Below are 13,722 nucleotides of genomic sequence, written 5' to 3'. Positions count from 1 at the left end.
GCATGCTCAGAACACTGTCCCCAGGACACTCTCGATAAGCAAACGCTCAACAGTTGTTAGTGGAGGAGAAACCCGTTAAACAGAGCAGAGAAACGTGTAGCAATGCATTATGGGGGGACTAGAGATGCACAAGTGACGTTTCCTGGCTGTTTTGATGTTCTCTTCATCTCAGCTAAAAGCTCCGCCGTCCTTTTTCTCTCACTGCCAGCAAGGACCTCGTTTCCCTGTGTGATGACACATGCAGGGTAATTAGTTCTGTATTACCTTGTTGTGCCGGCGTCTCCCACTCTGAAAGAAATAAGCTAAGCAAGAAATCTGGTATTTTTGTATTTAAGCGGTGCGGACCGTTGAAGGGCTGGGTGACTTGGTCTGAAAAGATGTGGATGACGGCACAAAGCCTCTCCTGCAGCACTGACCTGCGATGCGGGCTCAGCTGAACGTGCCACGCACTGACTCTGCCCATGGCCCTGTCTCCTGAGTGCCGGGGAAGCTGATGACTGGGTGAGGGCAGGAGGAGAACTTTCAGAGTGCTGGGAAGGGCGTGCAGTGGCTTTGGTCTCTTTGGCAGCGTTAGCTGGATAGCTTTGGTAGGGAAAGGCAAAGCAAAGGTGAGGTAGAAGGAGGCTGGGAAAATGCCCAGGGAGGAAAGCACGGCCGATGGTTCTATTCAGTGTGTTCTCATCTCGGCCTCGAGGGTGCTCAGTCCCTTTGGGTGCACGGACTCCTGGATTTTAAGGCCCAAGAGAAGCTGTGGATGCCCCATCCCTGGAGTTTTTCAAGGCCAGGTTGGACGAAGCCCTGGGCAACCTGATCTGGTGGGTGGCATCCCTGCCTAGTTGGCACCCCAGTTGGAATTAGATGACCTTTAAGGTCCCTTCCAACCCAAGCCATTCTGTGATTCTGTGATCTGATTCTATGATCATGATTTTATGATCAGCTCATTTGGAAAACGATGCATCACAAGCCATTAGATTTCACCCGGTTGCCTCCAGCACTGAGTGCAGTAGCTTGCGCTTGGCTAAAGCATGTCTTCCAGCAAGACATCTGGTCTTGTCTGGGAGACAGCAATGTGTCACTTGTCCTGGTAGTTTGTTCCAACGGTTAATCACCTTCGCCATTAAAAACTCTTGCTTTATTTCCAATTTGCATGTTTATAGCCTCATCTTCCCATCATGGAAGCCTTTCACCTTTAGATTTTAAAGCTTTTTAGTAGCCTGCATTTTTTCCTCACATAAAGCCTTACTGTGTCCTCAAACAATGGTGGTTTTTTTTGTTTGTTTGTTTTTGTTTGTTTGTTTGTTTGTTTTTGGCAGTGCCTGCCTGATGCACACTACAGGTCCAGCCTTCTCGTAGAGGAGCTGTGCCTATAGAAGGGGATGGGAGGCTGGTGCTTGCACACCACAGCCTGCCCAGGGATAAAAGCTCCATTTCCAAGACTGCCTTTTTTTCCAGTTTTCATGTGAATTTTTAGAGGAAGGGGGAAAGAGGAAGGTTTGGGTTTTTGTTGCATTGTTCGCTTTTCTTTTGCTTTTTAATGTCAGCTCAGGAGCTTTCAAAGACAGCTGTGGTTTATGTGAAATTGGAAATTTTGGACTAATCATGGCTGAACTCCACCCCTGCAGCCAGAGGTAGGGGGCTGCAGAAATGGCAGAAAGCGGGAGAAGGAAGCCAAAAAGCTTGGGATTGCTGGCTGTGAATGGGTTTGGAGACTGAGAAGCTTGTGTGAATGGATGAAATGCTGGTGAGTTGGTTATGACGGCAAGTTTAAGCCTGTCTGGGAATGGAAAAGCATCTTTATACCCTTTTCTGTGATGTGCTTGCCCTGTGGGTATGGAGCTAGTCACTGCAGCCCTCTCCTCCTGGCGATTTAAGCTGAGGATCAGCCTGGGCCATAGTTAAAAAATAACAAACAACAACTGTGATTTAGAGCTGTCCCACTGTGTTCTCACATGTTCAGCGTTCAGAAAGAAACGTGCATTATTTTATACTTGACCTGGCATCCTCAGCTCTTCCTTTCTGCCATTCCGGATTCAAAGGCAGCTGTGCAGCTTCAGTTGTTTAGCAATGTGATGTTTTTAAAAGTGACCTTCCTCTTCTTCTTAATTGTCAGATATTCTGGAGAAGGTAGAGAATAAAACAGTGCAAAACCATCTGAAGTGCCTACCGCTTTGTAGTTGTCAAACCTGGAAGTATGTGGCTCGTGAAGTGCCTCTGTGGCACTACATCCATTAGGCTTGTCACTCAGAGCTTGTTTTCTTCATTTCAGAGGACTTTTTCCACAGTTACATCCTTAAATGCTGAAGGTGGCCCAAGGTTTGTAAAGTCCTTTTAGTCACTGATCACCATGGGGAACTTTATTGCTAGTGTCCCAACCCAATATCAGCCAGCAAAGGGAAGATCTTTATTTTCTCGGTCATTGTCTGAAATGGGAATATTTTCTTAGGCTAATGCCAATAAATAATCTCATCCAGCACAAATGCCATGTATTGTGTGGCTAGGATGGGGACATGTGGCCAGAGCTGAAAGTGGTCCCTGGGAGCCAGCTTTAGCCTGTACCTGCATCACCACCAGCAAATGCATGGTGCAGCTCCCGTGCGTGCGTGCTGTGGGTTAGGGTCTCAAGTTTGCAGTCTTTATATCCTGGTAAAAGGTGTGGAATGAAACTGGATGGATTTGCTGTATGAAAATATTACATAGCACAGAGTGTAAATACAGTGTCTAGCTTCTGATTAGCAACCCTGCTCCCAGAAAGTGGGATTAGTCCTGTTTGCCAGAACTAGAAACAAAGCCCTTTCAGAGGAAGCTTTAGGGCTCATTTGCACTCACAGCCCAATGACTTTGCATTACAGTCTGAGGAAATTTGGCTTTCCAAAATGTCCCGGTGTGTTTATTGCTCTGTGCAGGCTGCAGCAGCAGACCAGGAGTGGGGAAGTTCTTGTCTTTCTCTTCCTGCAATAGATCTGCTTGTATATGGCCCAAATGTTCCTTTCCACGTGTTTTGGGGGAATTTTACTTTATTGGTATCAATAGCCAGAAAATACAAACTTCCTCAAAGACTTTCCTCCCTGGAAGGATCTATTTTAGGGCTTTCCTTTTGAGGCTCCCTTGCACCAGATCTTATTTTTCTCAATCCCAAGGCGCCCTTCCAAGACCCACTCATATTGATTTTGTAGCTACAGAAAAAGCCATCTGCCTGAGCACGCTTTTCATTCCTGCGTCTCTTTACACACCTGAGTTGAGACTGATTAAATAAGACTTCTGCATTTTATTGTGGGAGCTTAAATCCCCACACCTCATTACAGAGCTCTTGATGTGCTCCCCTTCCCCACATCCTCAGAGCTTCTCCACATGCCAAAACGAGATTCTTCGCGCCCTTCAGGCTTTCCTTTGGTAGCTCAGGCTCATATTGCACTGGAGGTGCCAAGTTTTTGCACAAAATAATAAAAAAACCCTCTCTCTGAGCCTATTGTTAGCAATAGCAAACGCAGGTGATAAGGGACAGAGTGACTTAGTGCTCTTCCTAGCAGAAGGATTTTGCCAAAGCCACGTGGCTGCAACAAAACGCTTGACTTGCTTTCCTTCAAATATATTGGCTACAAGCAGAGACGTATAGATTTAGTCCAGCGCTGTCGCTCCCATGCCAGAGAGCAGGGGCTGACTGCATCCCTCAGCTGTTGCTGCCTGCCTGGGTGAGAGGCAAGGGACTCTTGCATGGGCAGCAGGGAAAGGAAAACAGATCGGAATAGCAATGAAGACTCTTCGGAAAGATGCTGTTGTCCCCTGTCTGATGTGTTATGCCCGGAGCACAGAGGATCAAATTGCCCAGGAATTTCCCAGGTGGTACATAGGACTCTATTTGCTTTTCCTTTTGGATCCAGCTAGAAAGCGTGAGTTATTACACAGCCTGCCTGGAAAGATAATGGCAATTGTTCAGCTCTGGGGAAAAGGAGGGACATTTTTGGAAGTCACCACTCTTATTTGCTGTAGACATTATAATGTTGCTCTGTCCAGGGAGAAGCATCTTTATTGCCATTACTTCAATTGATTACTTTTAAAGGGGTTTTAGAGCAGAGCTGGAGGACTTCACAACTACTGTTTTGGTTTCCCTACCATCCAGTTTCTTCATGGGTTTTCTATGGATTCCTATATTTTTTATCCCTATGAAAATTAATTTTATGCTATTGTACTGCGCGGGTGTGCTTGCCCACCCTTGTGTGTGTTTTCCCACACCATCAGCTTGAATCCTCTGCTCAGCTTCAGCCAGATTTATGGGAGAGATGGAGACCTCAGTCTTATCACATTCCCACCAGTCCTCACCGGCACAGTTTCTGCCTGGTCCATTTGAGACCTGCAGGCCAGTGGTTGTGGGGCTGGTCAGCATCCAGGATGGGACCTGTTAGCCCAGGTGCCATACAACCCCCTGGGCAGCAGCCCGGACCCACCAAATTACATCTGAATACAGAAGTCAAATACATGGTCCAGGCCAGGCAGTGCAAGTGATGTATGTCATGAGCCTGAGGCTGTAAAACCAGGATCAACCTCTGGGCATCACTTCGTGCTGCACGTAGGAAGAGGTGGGAAAGAGGTTAGCAAGAAATCTTTTCCAAATTGGTAACTACCAAGGGACATCCAGGATCGATACAAATTGATCCCGATTCCATCTCGTTCACTGATGCTTAAGCTAAACCTTCCAGTTTAATAGCTGTGTAGATTTTCAATTGGGTGTGAAAGCCTTTTTAAAAAACGTAACACAAGAGCTGGGGAAGAATGCAAACCGGAGCGAGCGTAGACATGTGAGCATCGTGTAACTGCCTTTTTTTTTTTTTTTTCTGATGGCAAATTGCTTACGAACATCTTATAAATTTCACAAATGTGGTTGTGCTGAAAGGAAAGGCTGGCGGTGCTGCTGCCGGGCGTTACGGGGGATGTAACCTGCTGGTGAGCTTGGCGCAGAGACTGAAACCTTGGCAAGGTACCATGGTAACATTTCCATACACACGTTTATGGGTTCTTTGAGGTTTTTTTTGGTTAAATGTCAATGTTTTCATGCTATTATTCAAGGAGATTTTGTTGCTTTGAAATCCCACTATGCCTTTGAAACCTCTTTCAGTTTGCAATGTGCTTGGTGGGAAATGTGTCTGTTGGAGACATGGAGCAAACAATGCTGCTTACTGGCATCCTCAAGGGCATGTACAGCTCTGTAAAATGGAGCAAGAGCTGGGGCATCTTCCCTGCACCCGTCCAGAGGATGCGGGTGTATGTTGTTGCAAATTTAACACATTGAAGTAGGAGGAAGCGCTCAGCACCCTGAAGATCGGCATCACTGCCAGCCAAGCACCTGGGATGGGCAGCACCGTGGTGTAGAGCAGTCCCATCATCACCAGTTTGTTTATGGTTTGAGTTTGCCCAGGATCTCAGTTGGCATTGGACGGGGCAGCTGCAGGCTAGCTTAAAGTTCCTATATTTCTAACACAGGCTTACTGGCTAAATCCAGAAGTAATTTGGACCAAGCAGGCTGTGCTAGCACAGACCTTTTGTTCCCACACAGACATGGGGCACCTACGTATTTCCATTAAGCTTTTTACATATTTCAACACATGGTGCTTTGCAAAACATGATGCTGTGCTTTATGAGCTCTCCCATGGCCCACACCTTACAATGCCCCTTTCTGCCATTTTCTCCCCCTGTACAAGTTCTGTGCTGACAGATGGGTCCCATCCGCAGGACCCTGCATGCTCCTGAAGGGCAGCTGCATGTCCTCGTGTGGATGTCTGGCTCCGGAGCTGCTGCTGGGCTGGCTTTGAGCATCTCTTCTTAAAGCTGGAGGCAGGCTGAGAGCTGCTGAATTCCAGCAGCTCTGCAGGGTTTCTGTTGAATAATGTCGGTGCTTTTGAAAAAATAATATACCTAGGTGGTTGAATTAAATCCAAAATTTCTCACTCTGGGATATCATGGGTCCCACACGGTATTAAAATGCATTACTGGATCCCAGGTGGGGGCTGCTTTTAAGCACTTCAGCCCTCAGGGAGGATGCATTGTCGTGGTTTTTTTTAGTTGTTTTGTTGTTTTTTGTTGTTGTTGTTTTTTTTAATGCTTATAGAAGCAAAAGCAATTTCAGGAATGCTTTAGTGCCCTGAAATGCATGCCGTGCCCTTCCTCTGGCCATGGGTGAGTCCCACGTGGGTGCCGGTGTTGCCGCTGCATCGCAGCCGGCCACAGCCCATGGGCTCATTGCACACAGCTCCGCCTGGTCTGCCGCAGGCGATAGATTTAAATCTCTCTTTAATTTGGTAGGGTTTTGAAAAGCAGTGTAATTGCTTTTACATCGGGCTTGTGATTATGGAGAGAAAGCCTGGATCGATTTCTGTCTGAATGCTTTATGGTGGGGCTGGAAGGTAATGAGGGTGGTGCAAAGTGCTGGAAGTGTCTCTCCAGCCCTGCTTGTTGGGATCCAGAGCAACACCAAAGCTGACATCGGCCGCATGTCATTCTGTGGGAAGGAAAAATCCCTGTCTTTGTGCAGAGCAATATGTCAGAGTGAGCAACTATCAGAATGAAATACATTAATTGGCAAGTGCTGGGAAATTACAGATATGCTTAATGAAAAAGAAAACCTTGTTTACGGTTTCTAATGTGCTGCTGAAGAAACTGGCTCCCAAATAAAAATACTTAAAATTACGATTAGGATTTATTTACATAATTACTGTGAGAGAGATTCTAGGGACGTGCTAAGCAATGTGAAAGAAACCTCATGGCTTTTCTTCCCTCTCCGCTGTCTCGAGGTTAGTTTGTTCTTGGTGAGTCTATTAAAGCTTTTACTAACTCAGTGAAGCAACAAGTCATTTGTTGCAGAAGCGGTACGTAGATGTGTGTGTATATATTAGATGTGTATATATATATATATATATCTGTTTTATTGACTGTGGTGGGAACATAAGGCTGTGGAAGAGCCAGATCATCTTTGTAATTGTAGTGTTGGCTGGGGAGTGCTGCAGTAGGTGGTACTTACCTCTTTATGGCCAAGAAACCTGGTGTCCTGGCATGGCTGGAGTGCGGATGTCCTTGGAGCTTGTTTCTGAAGGGGCCACAGCCCCCGCAGGTGTGAAGGAGTGTGCTCTGCCAAAGCTGCCATGTAAGCATATATTTGTGGTCTGCCCCGAACCGTGCAGCCCAGGATGGCCTGGCCACGCTCCAGCCTCAGTGGAGACCCACAGCCAGACCCCTGGTGGTGCCTGGGTGGCTCTGTTGGCTTCTCTGATTTAGAGCTGCAGGAACCCTACGGTATAAAATGCAATAGGCCCATGATGGGGCTGCGCTGATTGAAACCAGCCAAGGGTATGACAAATCTTCCTCTTAATATTTCAATTGACTTTGGCAAACTTGCCTCTTTCTTGTGTATCCTAAATCAATGTGTAAGTGCTGCTGACAGTAATTTCCACTTTTGTCTGTGCAGATGGCTGCCCTTCACTAGGCTGCGGTGTTTATACCTGCTAAGTTTGCAAACACTTTCCTGCTACAGTCTCCCAACGAGCAGTATTTTTCCTTAGCTGTCATATTTGTGAGATGAAAATGTTCTTTGTTGGGCCCCGCTCGAATGTGAATTTTCTTCTTTCAGGAAGGGCCACTGAAGTCTGGATCGGAGGCACTGCTGCAACGTGTGTCTTGCTCAGGGGTTGATCCATCCAAGGGGTCCCAGCACTCCAGAGCGGGGTCGGATGCTGGTGTCCAGACCCTTCATGGCTCTGGAAGTCATGCTGCTGGAGCCTGTGGCTTTTTAATTGCATGTCAGTATAGGCCCCTACGCACTATATAATTATTATCAAATACTATATCTCTCTGCTGAAAGCTGCAATATGACTGTTAGAGACTCATATTTTCCTAAGGCACCACTGCTCAGTCTCTGCTAATTGCCCTGCATAAAGAAGCTGCTGATTTTTCCCCCCTGATTGTTTAGCTCCTGTTTCAGACCTAAATAAAATCTGCAATCCATCAGTCATGCACCCAACTTCGGTGCACATTCCCTGGTGTAGAATTCCAAAGACTTTGGTTCGGCTGCTCTTTCAAGGCAAGCTATTGCACTGTTCGGAGGAAGCAATGAGAAATAATTAAAATAAGCCTTTCTCGTCCCTTTTCTCTTGTGCCCAGGGAGAAGATGCCATTCCACCATGTAACAGCTGGCTTGTTATACAAAGGCAACTACCTGAACCGATCGCTCTCCGCCGGCAGCGACAGTGAACAGCTAGCAAATATCTCTGTGGAGGAACTGGATGGTGAGCCATGTCATTGCATTTTTCCAGGGGGGCTCAGAACTGGGAAGGCTTGTTTCCACCTTCTCAGTAGCATTGCCATGCAATAACCTGAAAGGTGCTCTCCCCTTGAAGCAAGGAGCAAAAGGCAAGTGGGAAGTGAGATGGCTCAGCAGACCTGGGACAAAAAACAGTCCCCAACCACAGTTATGTTCGGAGCTGGGGTCTGTTTTTAAACTTTGACTTTGTCCTTCTGCCTAGAAATAAAGCAGCTTTTGAAAGAGTAAGGCTGCTTTTTATTGGCAAAATTGGTAAGAGAAAAAGTGGAACTAATGTGTTTCTATTAAGATGTCTTCAGCCTTTCCCCAGGAACCTGCAGAGCTGAATCTCTTCCTGAGCAAGTCTTCTCATTTGCTTTGTGCCCTTTCAAAAGGGAGGCTTCTCTCTGTTTCACAGTGTAACAAGGTGCACAGAGGTGGCTTGTGGCCTAGGAAGCTGGAAAGAGATTTAAAATTCCCCTTTCCAGGTCAGTGATTTGGAGCACAGACCAGCCTCAGACTGGCAAAGGCTATCAGGAAAGTCATCCACATCTGCTGCATGTAGGATCTCCACAATTTTCCCTCTGGAAGCTGGTGGTTGCTTGTCCCTTCTGCCCTGCAGACGGGATGTGAGGCCAGGTAGACTCCCAGTCTGGTTCGTGGCGGGAAGGTCTCCTATTCTAGACAATTTGTGGCTCACTAGGGTCATTTCTAAGCAAAAGTTAATGTTGTGGACAGCTGGTCTTTGAGGGCTGTGGAACAATTCGAAGCTCTTGGTTTGGTTCCCAGTGGACATTTGGTACAAGCCACGATCATAGCCAGTATTCTCGGTGGAGAACTTGATGAGTAAATGAGCAAGGGAATGGTGCAAGGTGGAAACGGCCCTTCCAGGACAGGCTGGGGGCGTTTTGGCAAAACAGAAAGCCAGCATTTCTGCCCTCCCTCCCCCATTTCACCTGCACTTGGTGAATCAGACTTCAGTTTTCAAGCTTTTTCAACTCTGAACCTTCAGCTTTGGTTTTGCAAACTTTGTATTAACTTATCTGATGTAGAAACAGAATGCTCTGAGTATTTGCCACTGTCTCTGTTCTTCCCAACGTGTATGTGCAGGAAGCAGTTCAGGTGAGATGAGTCGTGTGAGAAACCACTTTGAGTGCAGCCAAGCTGGGACCCCAGGCAAACAAGGGTTGCAGAGACATCTTCTGGGCACTTCTCCCAGGTTACTGGAGCTTTGCTTGAAGGTTTGAGTTTTCTAACAGAAGTGAACTGGCTCTGCTTCTATGTATCCTATAGATAACAAATTGTGTTGCAAGGTGAAGCTTAGTTGTTGTCCCTGTTCAGGATGAGAGGGGTTGGCTGCACACAGACAGGAGGACATTGGGCAAGGTCTTGTGCTTTATTTTAAATTCAGAGAACAAAAGTTTCTCTGCTATGCCTACCTGATTAGAGCACTTCTGCTATAACTGCCTTTGAGATTTGTAGACAGATGTCAAGAGTTGATTCAAGTGGCATCAGGGCTGTAGCCCACACTTGTGGTGATCCTGTTGTGAGAGGGAAACTCCTCTTTGATTTTTTCTGTTTGCACAGAAATGGTCTGTGGCTGGATGTGGGAAGAAAGGTCACACACAGAAGCTCAGCCCCATTCCCATCCTTCCTATGTCTCTCTGCTGTCTCCTCAAGCCATGTTGGGTGGTTTGCAAGCCTCAGCAGCCGGCTCATCATCACCATCCCACTGGCAGCTCCAGGGTGGGAGCAGCGGTGTGGGAACCTGCCTTCCCTGAGGAGCAATCAGCACGCGAGACACTGTGGGTCATCGCCGTTAATTAACGGCAAATGAAGTGAATTAGGCATAGAGGAGCTGTCTTTTGAGAAAGCAGTGACCAAGTCGCTGCTAATGCGAGTGCTGCATCCATTTAATTTGGTCTGTGCCCTATTATAACTGTGCTATTGAATTGGAGAGCAGCAGATTTTATTCATGTCTGCTCACAAAGAGTATCCCCCTCGTTCTTCAGGAGAATGGTTAGAGCTCTTTAACTAATCATCCGTTTATTCTCTGGCTGTTAAGCACAGGCTCCTTGTTAGAATTTAGTTATATTTTTTCTGACAGCCTTTTGCTTTACAAACACCTATTTTCAAGGGCTTTGTATCTTTGCCACGAAGATATGCCCCAGTTCTTAGCTTAGCAGAGAAGAGCTCAACCTCAGGCCATTTTTTTCCACCTGTGAATGCAGAAGTGGCACTGAATTGATTCACATCCGCTAAAGCCAGAGCGGCATAAGATCCTGGAGATGTTTTTCTGTGTGCTAGCTAGCAGAGCACAGCCGAACCACTGGAAATCATATGTAATATTAGGTTGGCAGTCACTATCTTACTGGGATTTGTCACTAGTACTAGATTAGTGCCCAGCTGTGCTGAAGGTAGAACTGCTCACTGTCCAACCCCAAAACAGAAATAGCCTTCCTGTCTTTGAGCATGAATTATCTCAGGGTGAGTAACAAAATGTTCTTCCTTGAGAAGTTAATGTCACTGTATGGGAGCTTTGTGGATATATTAAGCTGTGATAGCTCTATGCCAATAACATATTTGCATTTAATCACATAGGCTGGGAAAGAGGTGCCAAATTCCCTGTGGTTTCTTTTTCAATGAGATTTTGATCCCAAGGGAGTCCCAGCCTATTGACAAATTCCAGACACACGCATTAAAGCATTAAAGGTTTGACGCTGTTCCTGGGGAAGTCAATAGGAATCTTTATATTATGCTCCTGTGCACTTGAGGCTCCAACAAGTGTCATTTTTTTTTCCAGCCTTCTTTTTTTTTTTTTCGCATCTAGCGTTGCACATCTCAGCGCTGTTTGCTTTATGAAGGATTTCTGCAAGCGTGAGCTTTGGGCTGCTACAGGGCAAAGGTGCTGCACAGCCCAGCCGGGACACAGCGTTGCTGCCGCTGCGCGTCCCTGCAATGCATACCGACAAATGCCACGTGTTTGCAGCCTGCAGGCGAGGCATGAAGGATAGTGTGGAGATCATAAAATGAAAAAGATTTCTGACCTCGAGCAACGTAATGGGGAAGGAGCCCAGGTTTTTTGGTTGAACACTCGCAGTTGAGAGCTGTGTGCCTAGGGTGCTGCTCTGCTGCTTCTCCCACTGGTTGTTTTCCTACCATGAAAACTTTCCCAACTTGCATCAGCCATCTGTCGGCTTCAACTCTGCTCTGTTTTTTTCCATCCTGCTTTAAATACTATGCTGGCAGCGAAGAAAGAAGCTGGAGAGATGGCAGGTCACTCTGCTGATGGCTTGTCTATTCCTAGCAGCGGTGTTTGCTATTTGCAGTGCTGTAGTAGCGTGAGGGTTTTTAGAAGCTGTCACCATCACAAAGGGAATTAACTCACAGAAAGCTATATTAGGCGATACTTAACTTTGTAACACCAAGTAAATGACGAAGTTGAAAGTGGCAGGCCATCCATAACCTGTCTCTCAGGGACCATGGAGTGTGGTGGGATCTCAGATGAATATTATTGCCGTATGCTTAGTGATTTCTGGGCAGGAGATTACAAATTAGGGCTGGGAGGAACTGTTTTGCATGTAGCTTTTCGGGCTCTTGTTGGTTGACATAAAATTGTGGCAGTTTGTGCATACTCTGTGGTTTCCACATTCCTTTTAAGTCCAGCTTCTGTCTTCATGTTGCAAACTGCTAGGAGTATTTTTAATAAAAAATGGTGGATGGAAATCATCATGTCAAGCTTGAGTCATCCACCTCCATAGGCACTATCTAAAGGGTATTGTCAGGAGGTAAAAACATTTCCATAGTAGGAATCTGACAAATATCACCTGAAGGAAGGCACATGCATTATAAGTAGTCTTTGCAGAAAGTGTCTGTGAAATGCGTTATAGTCAGAGCACTTTGCAGAGGAAACCCAAATGTGGACCACAGCAGCAGCTATTTGTCCAGAAAGACATCATGACAAATCCTTGCATGACCCAGATTTTTCTGAAATCAGCAGTGCCCATGCAGAAAGGAACCTTGCTGTGTGGCAGCAGGGAAATTATTGGCATCTGGTGCCTTAGACCATGTAGGAACCACCCCAGGTGGGGTCTGTGGTACCTTCAAGGCTTTTTCTAGGTTGGGAAATTTTTTTTTTTTTTGGTTGTAGACATCAGGCTGACCAGCCTGATGCAGTCCTTAAGGTTGACACCCTGAGTGGAAATGCCAGTGCATGGCTTTGCCTGTCTAAACTGGAGATCTAAAATGTCGGCAGAGCGTCCCATGAGGTGGGGACAAAACTTCATGAGCCTGGGGTGCAGTAAGCTTCAAGGCAAGAATCTAGGGACTTTGATATCATTATAGTTTATACACCACATTGCAGGGTGTGCTTTACCTGGTTTCTGCCTCTTTCCTGCACCCCTGTTCTGCCACCTGCAGAAGGTCTCAACTGGGTCGCTGTTTCCTGGGCTTCTGCGTAGTAAGTCAACAGAGAGTGGCTGCAGAGTACATTGGAAAACGGCTCTTGAAATAATTAAAGGGCACGGCTAAATGATGCCCATATGGATTTTAAATTAGCAGTTGGCTCCCGCATGCCAATAAGGCAGGCAATGACAAGTGGCTGAAGGTGTGCTGGGGCTGCAGCTGTTTCTGGAGTCCCAGCAGCACAGCGAGGTGGTCGGTCACAGGGCTGGTGGCACACCAGGCAAAACAGTCATACGTTGCCACTGCAGCTGAAAATAAGGCCAAAACCAGGAGTGTTTACCCTCTTGTGATGTCTGATATGATGGTCCTTGGATGATACAAGTCCTGGAAAGAGAGGGACCCTGATGCTGCAGAGCGCTGTTACCTTCTGGTCTCACTTGAGGGTTGTTTAGTAGAAACCCCATAAGCCACGATGACTGTGGCTGATCCAGATCCTCTTTCACTCCCATGTTTTCAGGACAGCTCAGCAAACAGTCTCATGCGTGCTGGAGAGTCCGGCCTGCCCTCCAACTCGTCATATCTCTCTCCAGCTGTCGATTTTTTCCAGGGCTGCCTGTTTGCGAGCAGGGATTTCAATCCCACTGCTGGGCACAGGAGGTAGAGGGGCAGCCAGGGCCCCTCCAGCCTGGCAGCCAGCTGGCTGCCGTGTGGCAGAGGGGCACTGATCAGCTTTGGTGTCCCAGGTGAGATCAGCGGTGGTTGGGAGCAGCAGTGTGCTCGAGGAGGGAAACCCAAAGGGAGAGGCATTAGTCACTTGACTGACTCATGTAGCGGCAACAAGGCTGCGTCTGCTCTGCTCGGCTTTTTGCCCATGGAAAAAAACCACTTGGGAGAGCGGAAAGAGAGGAACAGGGGGGATGAGCATACTGGTAGTGAGGCTGGAGACGCAAGGACTACGCTGGCATAGGGGAAATAGTGAGGGGGAGCCACGCTGTGATGCGCTATAAGCCATGGATTTGCACATGGGTACAGGT

The 13,722-nt window shown here is 47.0% G+C and overlaps 1 protein-coding gene across 8 annotated transcripts in view; it reads left to right on the top strand.

Moving 5' to 3' along the window:
- Positions 1 to 13,722, top strand: part of CALN1 (calneuron 1) — a 157,691-nt gene that overhangs the window by 32,319 nt on the left and 111,650 nt on the right. For all 8 annotated transcript variants that reach the window (XM_080562561.1, XM_080562560.1, XM_080562557.1 and 5 more), the window contains one exon: positions 8,146 to 8,270. In XM_080562561.1, the coding sequence (XP_080418687.1) occupies positions 8,146 to 8,270 (125 nt within the window). The remainder of the gene's footprint in view (positions 1 to 8,145; positions 8,271 to 13,722) is intronic.

Source organism: Anser brachyrhynchus, assembly GCF_964034855.1.
Source record: "Anser brachyrhynchus genome assembly, chromosome: 20".
NCBI classification, from domain to species: domain Eukaryota; kingdom Metazoa; phylum Chordata; class Aves; order Anseriformes; family Anatidae; genus Anser; species Anser brachyrhynchus.
Note: the sequence above shows the minus strand (reverse complement) of the source record. Positions and strands in the feature narration are given on the sequence as shown.